The sequence below is a fragment of the Grammomys surdaster genome, unplaced genomic scaffold (genome assembly GCF_004785775.1).
Source record: "Grammomys surdaster isolate TR1022 unplaced genomic scaffold, NIH_TR_1.0 184, whole genome shotgun sequence".
Taxonomy (NCBI): Eukaryota; Metazoa; Chordata; class Mammalia; order Rodentia; family Muridae; genus Grammomys; species Grammomys surdaster.
This window is the reverse complement of record NW_021604629.1, coordinates 39,256-48,486: the sequence shown is the minus strand read 5'-3', so window position 1 is coordinate 48,486 and position 9,231 is coordinate 39,256. Positions and strand designations below refer to the sequence as shown.

General features: G+C 36.1%; 1 protein-coding gene across 1 annotated transcript; it reads left to right on the top strand.

Annotated features, from left to right (window-relative positions):
• Positions 1–8,280: 8,280 nt before the first annotated feature.
• On the top strand, positions 8,281–9,231 carry LOC114621750 (olfactory receptor 6). Its single transcript, XM_028768110.1, has one exon. It carries the CDS (start codon positions 8,281–8,283, stop codon positions 9,229–9,231), a length of 951 nt encoding a protein of 316 aa, XP_028623943.1.

Below are 9,231 nucleotides of genomic sequence, written 5' to 3'. Positions count from 1 at the left end.
TATCTATCTATCTATCTATCTATCTATCTATCTATCTATCTATCTATCTATCTATCTATCCATCTAAATGTTGGATTGCTCTGTCTGCATGTATACCTACATGCCAGAAGAGGGCACCAGATCTCTCTATAGATGGTCATGAGCCACCATATGGTTGCTGGGAATTGAACTCAGGACCTCTGGAAGAACAGCCAATGTTCTTAACTGCTGATCCATCTCACCAGACCCATTTGTCTCAGTTCCTTGTAAATGGTTTCTATGATGGTGCCACAGTGCTCTTATGGCCTTGTTATTGAAAGGCTCATGTCTTCAAAACAAAGACAGTCTTAGTCGTCTCAATATCTGAGAAATGTTATGGTAAATAAATCACATGATAAAATGCTTTCAAAGGTCTCTGAAATATCTGTAATATCCTAGAGTGTCAGTGTTTCAATTATTAATAGCTGTAGTAAGCCTAAGAAAGATGTTAAACCAGCTTTTTGTAAGCCATAGAACAATATCATTATATATTCCATTTAAAAAGAATAAAACAACCTATTATAGTAGTATAATTTTTTGAATATTTAAATTTTTTGTTTGACATAAAATAAAGGCTTTTGATTGAATGAATAAACTGAATGCTATTTATATTTTTATGAAAACACATTTACATTTTTGTTTTTATAGAGTTAGTGCCAAATGTGTTTACATGACTGGTATAAAGATTGCTCCAAATTTTTATTAGCTAAATTTTTCTTAGTCTTATATAATAGAATAAAATTTAACAGAGTGAGAAGAAAATAACAAGATCATACTCAATAATCTTCAGCCTTTGCTGTTTAATTAGCTGTTCTCACAGAGAGGTACGTGCAGACATTAGGTTGTAGGCCAAGACACATTTTGTTACACATTTTTGAGGATCTGTGTCCCCAGTTGTTAATTGATGACCAGACTCTGAAACCTAAACATTTTTCTTGTTCTTTTTACTTGATCCAAAGTCTAATCATAGCTGTCTGCCAAGTTTTTAGCATTATGAAAATAACAGGAGAGAGAGAAAGATTAAGTTAGAGAGTAAAATTTGCAAACAAGTTAGAATTAAAACTATGGTAAGCTGTTTGCTCTCTGTGTGATCTGTCCTCTTTCCTCCTCTCCTTTACTCTGAATTCCTTTTTTGCTGTCCTCTTGGATCTCCATGAATGCATATTCCTGTTACCATACTTCTAAAAAGAAGAGCCAAGATATTTTTTTTAAAAGTTGAGAGAATCAACATCATGGTATAAAGAAGATAGAACTATCAAATTTGCTTCATCTCCAAAGCTGACTTTCCTAGCTCTATGTGCAATTGCATAATTTTAATGCTTAGTAAAAGGGAGTAGGTAGAAAGTTTTATTTCTTCCTGGAGTCTGCTATGCATCAAAAATCCTATAAAATTCTTTTGTGTGTGCTTTAATCCCCTCATCTGCATCCTATTTGAAATAATATTAATACACTAAGGAGACATAGGAAAATGAAGGCTTGGGACCTATCCAGGTCTAGGTATACCTGGATGAAACAGTGGGAGGAGTCAACATATAAAGTGACCAAGAAGACCAGGGACTGTTGGAAGAGAAATAGTTCAAGAGCAAGAGTCAGAGAAAGAGTGAGAGAGGACTGGGAAAGGCAATGAACAGTGATGGAAAAAAAATCACAATAGAAAAATCTCTTCTATCCTGGCCTCTAAGAGCATCAGACAAGCCCAGTAGTAGGAACATATTTTGGACTTCAGTCTTTCTCATGTATGCAAATTGAAGTAATGTTTCATTTTTCTTGAGCCAAAACCAGAGTAAGTTACTATTTTCTTGGGCTGTAGACTCTAGTCTTTTTTACTGGAAAAGAATAAAAACTGTAGAACTCTTGCGCTTCATACAACTTTCCTTGATCCAGAAGAGGCTATTCCAGAGCTGCTGCTTTATTTCTTCTCCTTTTTAATCAGTTTTTGTTTTCAAACCCTTTCAGATGTAAAGACAAAGATTCATATGTGACAAAGTTCTTGTTCTCAAAGATGCCTGCCCATCAGTCTGGTAAGTGGAATACCAAATTAAGATCTCTAAACCAGACTCAGATGACTTGCTCCACCAGGGCAGCAAAGAAAGGAATCAATGAGATGTGGTTTGGTGAGATATTTGCTTATCAGGGGTCAAACATAGCCCAGCGACTTCAAGAGGTAATAGAGATGATAAGGTAAGTAAAAACAGAGAAAACTGGTATTTTTAAGGTGTTTATAAATCTAACAAGGACAGGTAAGCAAAACAAAATGTTACCATACAATACTAGAAAGTGCAAAATGTTATAAAGTCAGAGGTTGAGATGAAAATGTCTGGAGGCTGGGAAGGGTGTGGGGAGGAAAATAGATGGCCAGGGTTGGTTTGACAGAGAATAATATTTGAACAGAAGCTTTCCTAGACGCCTGAATTAGAAAGAATTTCAGGCCCCAGGAAAAGTATGTGTGACTGTATTACAAGGAAAATGGTCACACTCTTCAGAGTTAGTCAAGCCTGTGATGAGTAGTCAGCAAAGAAAGCAGAGTAGAATTTAGAGGAATATGGTCTGAGTGCCAGAGACACACTCAGCCGTTTTGGGACTATAAGAAGAAATAGATGGATTTAATGTACATGTTCATATTCATATTTAAGCAAGGTCACTCAAAGTACAGATAGAAATGGTATTTAGTATTGTCTTAAATAATCAGTAGATATTCTGCCAGCATCTGTACAGGCCCAAAACATTTCTCTGAACTCTGTTCTCTCCTCAGACTTTCACCTTAGCTTTTCTTTTTGATCCTGCCTTCCACTTGGGGTAAACAAAATCCTTCGTGTGTAGTATTTCTCTAGGTCTCATCTCACTGTTTCTCCCTTCTTCAGAAAACCTACTTTTCACTTGGAGCATATTCTGGGTCAGCTACATCAGCTTTTTTCCTGACTTAGCAGGTGAGCCACTGTTTTCCTCTGAGCCAAATTTACAATTCTAACAGATACTTTTCAGCATTATGAAGTAGATGGTTATAGCTAGCCCATGGCTGGAGCAGAGGTCTTTGTTCTGTGGAGGGAGATCATGCATACTCAGATGGTATTTAAAGAAGAGAACTACGAACATTAGTTAGGAGTTCTTAAATGTTTTGTAAACTTGAAAGCTTCTTTTCTTTTTTTTGAAGAATAATATGAATATGTTTATTTTTATGTTTTTAAGTGGCAGGATTTAAGCCATGTCTGACTACTGTATGGTATTATATCTTAGATATTGAGAACTTCAGACTGATCACAAAGCTAACCATTAGTGTACAGGCTAAATTTGTAGATGTAGAATTGGATAAAAGGGCTTGAAAAAAGAAAATCTCATTTTAATGACCAGAATAAAGGATCAGCCATGTGATCAGGCCACTGGTACAAAATTATCTGAGGAATGAGTAAGGAATATGGAAAAGGGAGGAAATTTGAAGAAATATTGTTATACAGTTAAAGAACGACAGTCTTACATTACAACTTCATCTCTGGAACTAGTAGCTTATGTGAATTTAGTCACATTAGTTACTCCATTACCTATAATAGGAAACCAATAATAGCTACTTTATTATGGCATGGTGAGAATCAAATGATATGACACCTAGAAAAGAAATGGTACATATTTTGCCAAGTGATAGATACAATAAATTATCATTGTTGTTGTTATCACTATAGATTACATGATCTTGCAGTGACCAAAAGCTGCCATAAAGAGTGAAGATTGTAAAAGCAATGTAGAAAACTTGGTGAATATCCATCAAGGTAAAAATGTAGAAGAGTAGCCTTATGTGGTCTTTGGACATTTGCCCAGAGGGATGGACTGTGGAAACAGATCTAGGTGATGCTTGAAACTATACAGTTCTACAATGGTTTTAAGATAAACATATAACTCAACAATAATGGAAGCACAGGCCAATACTAGAGATTATGTGACTGGTACTCAACCCTTTTTCCTATATGCAGTCAGTGTGACAACAGGTATCCATGAACCTATTGTTATAAGTGAGAAGATTAATAGGTTTCATAAGAAATTGTACGAAGAGCTAATTCTATGTAACCTCACATTCCATCCTTGTTCATTTCCCTCCTCTCTGCCCCAATTATTTCCAATCAAAATTCAACTCTATCATTAACTTCTACTTCTTCAATCTATACATTTACAGTTTTGGTTTTCTTTCTTCAGTAGTTATCTATCTTTCAAAACTCTGCAATGCTTCATGCAGTCCAGATTGTGTCTTCCAAGTGAAAGCTTTCTGAGCTTCCCAGATGAGAACAATCAACCGTTACCTTGGACTCTCACTATATTTGGTATTCTAACATGATATATTCTTATTATAGATGGCTCTTCTTTTTCTAGGCCTTTTGATAAGTAGCTACAATATTTGTGGTTTTCAACTGCTTCCAATTACAGAGCTAAACACAAAGCAGGATAAAGTAAAAGGTGGGTTCAATGATTGGAAAACATCTTGTTTCATTTATTTTCATGTTGTTCTTGGATTCATTATGTCTCTGCCTTATTTGTTGAGTGATATAGTTACAGACATGTACAGCTATACTTGTTACAAATTGACAACTTGAGGTAAAAAAGACTTGGACGTTTCTGGAAAGGTAGTAATCATAGAAAGGGAGCAGTAGAAGAAAAGGAAGATTAAGATCAAGTGGGGTTAGTTGATATCCTGTATCCTAATGCAGACACAGAAATGTGGTCAGTAAAGAACAGAATGATTGCTTTTAGGAAGGCACAATTGATCAACTTTCAAGTATTCAGGAAAGGATTTTTTTTGAAGTCTTATACATGCTAGGCAAATGCACAATGAGCCACATGCCTAAGTCTATGAATTAACTATCTCAACTGCCCAAAACCTCCCTAAAGTAGTTCAGTAAAGAGCAAATGTGTACCACCCATAAGAAGAAACACGGTGATCTGCTCATGGCCAGGTCTCTTGCACTTTATGGCTATGAATTCATTTCCTCCTCTTTTCACTCTGCTCCTTCCCACCACACTAGGTTCCCTGGCATCCTTCATTCTGTGGATCTCTCTAAGATCTTTAAAATGACATCTTCTGTCTACAAATATCTTCCATAGAGATGCCAGGTACCTAATATTTTCCTGTTCTTTATAAATGTTTAATGAGACCTGTCCTTACCATTATGTTTAAAATATCAATGTATTGCCACTGGCTGCACTTCTGTTTTCCTAGTTTTTTTTGGTCATATTTATCCTAAGAACTTTTCCATTTCTACATTTTTATACATGGTGTATTTACTGTTTATTGCAATAACTCTGTATCAATCTCCCTATTGGTGTGTGGTTCAAACTTTACTAAATGATCATAGTATTACTTATTCACTTGTGTACATTTTTTGCTTATCTGGGCTCAGCTATCTAAGTTCAAATAATAAAATCCTATTTATTAGATAGAATGTTGGATCCCTCCCCAGTGAGCTACCTGGCTATAATATTTTGTTGTTTATCTCCTTTCGAGTTATCAAATAGAGGAATATGACTCCTTTCCCATCCTTATGTTTTCTTTTATCTTTTCTTTCTTTTTTTTCTTTTTATGAGACTAGATCTCACTATTTAACATCGACATGACTGGAACTCACTATGTAGACTGCTGGCTTCAAACTCAAAGAGCTTTGTCTTCCCCTGTCTCCTGAGCAATGAGATTAAAGCTGTACACCACCCACGATAACCAGGGGAGGTCAGCCCTTTAAATAAAAAGTTGATAGTTTTTCTTTACCACTAATTATGCTCTCTAGCCCCTTTCCACTAGAAAGTGAATTGACTTAGACAGTTGAGGTTTATAAAGTTATAAAGCAATAAGTCGTGGAATTGAGTTCACTTTCCACCTATATGTTACACTGCTGAGTGCTTTACTCATTGCTTTGATGGACTCTAACCATTGGGTCTGTTTTCCCTGTCGACTCATGGAATGTGTATATAATGTGTTTCTAGTACACTAAAATCAGACATGGCAAGGGCACCTAGCTGCAAACATTCCTTTACTACCTTACTTTGTAATGACTCAGAGCTAAGCTATGTGCTTCTTCCTCTCATACACATCCTGGGTTAAAAATTCTCCTGAGAGATGTCATTAAAATTAATTAAAGAATAATTTTTTTGGTAGAGAAAGAAATGAAATTTGAGTTCAACTTCATTATAGCCATTATCCCAATATATAATATCCAACTAATTTATGATCACTTAAAAAATGATGGAAATGAGAAATAATTCATGGACATTTAGAACATTCTACATGTCATTTCCCATTTCCTGAGTTTTGACTTTTCTTTTGAGTAAATTTCTGCTTCCTTAAAAGATTTTTATCTTCAGTTAATTTTGATTATAATTTGATGTCAGCTTCTATGTCTGTTCAAATTGTAGTTGTGTCCTCGGACCATATTACCCCCTGGAGAGCTATGGCCTTTTTGAATTCACCTCTTGAATCTTTTTTTTCTCAAGTAAGCTCCTCAAATGCAGCCTGTGTTCAACTTGTACCTAAGACAGTAGTATTTACAGTTAAAAACTGGAATTAATCAAGTGATACTTGTTTCAATATTGATATTTAACCTTATGTTTTCAGAAGGCATAAATTATGTTGTTTTAATTTGAAATTAAATAATATGTGATATGGTATAAGTGCACATTTGTAAAGAAATATATCCATACTTGATATTTTTCCTTTATTGACAGCTTTGATACTCATGATTATAGTTATTTATTGTCAACTATAATCTAAAGCATTAAATGGAAAGTTACAGCAGCGAATGATATTCAGGTTTAAGTTGTATGTTTTTTCGAGCAGCACAGCAAAGTTCCATGTCATCCTCCTTTCACAGGAAGTACTCTTGTGTTCAACATAGGCACCTTATTCTGTATCACCCCCTCCTAGTCTTCTCACTGTCCCTCCTGTGGCAGTGCTTATGTTCAAGTGACCATTGTTTTATGTCACAATGTCCCAAAGGTATAAAACTAATGATGTTGGAAAGTGAAAATGTAAATTTTTCTGACACAAGAAGGAAAAAAATTATATGCCAAGACCTATGGTATAGTAAAAATTTTTGGGAAAGAAACTAAAAGATAAAGATATAGGCTGCATGTATTTTTGAAAACCGTACTTTTATTATTGTTCTGGTTTATTATAAACCGTGATTATTTCATTTTACTGTGTCTAAAGTATAAATTTGAATTTATATATTATATAAATTATAAAATGTGTGGTATACGTGTGTGTATATGTGTGTGTATGTTTGTGTACACATGTATATAGGAACAGAGGCTGCTAGCAAAAGTTTTGAGCATCTACTACATATCATACCCACATTCATGTACTATTCTCTCTGTAAGTATACATAATGATTATTATTTTTATAATATACACCATCCAAAAGGTGTGGAGTTTTCTTTTATTTTCATTTATTTTTTTAAAATGTATTCTTCTCTCATATATTCCATCCCCACAGCTGTTTCCCCTCACTACACTCCTCCAAATCCGTCACCCCAAACAAACACACACACCTCCCCTCTCCCACAGATTCACTCTTTCTTCATTTCTATTTAGAAAAGAGCAAGCCTCTCAGGGATATCAACCAATATGGCCTAACAAGTTACAATAAGTCTAGGACAAACTCTTATATCAAAGCAAGACAAGGCAACCCAGTAGGAAGAAAAGGGTTCCAAGAGAAGGCAAAATAAAGCCACTGCTCTAAACATAGCAAGATAAGCAATGATAGAGTCTTCAAAAAAATGTACAGCAGTCTAGAATCACCAGTTGTCCTGACCAAGGTGTTTTTAATCTAGTAGTTGTACTTTTATTTTATCCAGATTTTGAACTTGCCTCATCCTGACATTGCCTGGTGGACCATCCTAGGAACTTTCCCCAGTCATATGATTTTCTTCATCATAGTTTCTTCTGAAACAGGAGAATGTACTCACATGAAAATGCTCATCCCAACTACCATCTGTAGATCCACTCCTGACTCAGATTCAAAGACCTAAACCTTAAATATGACCTCATGATGCTGTTTCAATGTTCTTGGCTGTGTTTTGTTTTAGATCTTTACTTTTCTGGACTCATCTTGTGACCTCTCTTCTTTCCCACATCATACTCATGGTTGATGAGGAATCTGAAGTAGGATTTTTATAATAATAAAAACAATCTCTAGCCTAAAGGCCCCCTGATACTCTTATGGATCTCAGTCTTAGAGCTTTCTGATATTAACATTAAATCTTTTGTCATTTGGTGATCCAACTTTGTGGATGGAAAACATCACCAACATCAGTGAGTTCATCCTCATGGGCTTCCCTACTGCCCCTTGGCTGCAAACTCTGCTTTTCTTCATTTTTTTCATAACTTACCTGTTTGTGCTTTTGGAAAATGTGGTCATTATTCTTACGGTGTGGGTCACTGGGTCACTGCACAAGCCTATGTACTATTTTTTAAGTACTATGTCCTTTCTGGAGGCCTGGTATATATCTGTCACTGTCCCTAAGATGCTGGCTGGATTCCTATTTCGCCCCAATACCATTTCTTTCTTGGGATGCATGACTCAGCTCTACTTCTTCATGTCCCTTGCCTGTACTGAATGTGTACTTTTAGCTGCCATGGCCTATGATCGTTATGTAGCCATATGTTGGCCTCTTCGCTATCCAGTCATGATGACCACAGGATTTTGTGTTCAGCTGACCATCAGTTCCTGGGTGAGTGGCTTCACCATCTCCATGGCAAAGGTGTACTTTATCTCTCGAGTTGCCTTCTGTGGCAATAATGTCTTGAATCATTTTTTCTGTGATGTGTCACCCATCCTTAAGTTGGCCTGTATGAACTTATCTATGGCTGAGACAGTAGATTTTGCCCTAGCTATCGTCATCCTTGTATTCCCACTGTCAGCCACTGTTCTTTCATATGGCTTCATTGTCTCTACTGTCCTTCACATACCCTCAGCCACTGGACAGCGGAAGGCATTCTCCACCTGTGCTTCTCATCTTACAGTGGTGGTCATCTTCTACACAGCTGTCATCTTCATGTATGTCCGACCTCGGGCCATTGCTTCATTTAATTCTAACAAGCTGATCTCAGCCATCTATGCAGTCTTCACTCCCATGCTCAACCCAATCATCTACTGCCTGAGGAACAAGGAGGTCAAAGATGCCATCAGAAAAACCATAGCAGGTGGCAGAGCCCTGTCCTTGGAAGGATCTATTTCATGA

Excerpts from the sequence above, each read along its gene's own strand:
- LOC114621750 (XM_028768110.1), top strand. The coding sequence starts at position 8,281 with ATGGAAAACATCACCAACATCAGTGAGTTCATCCTCATGGGCTTCCCT.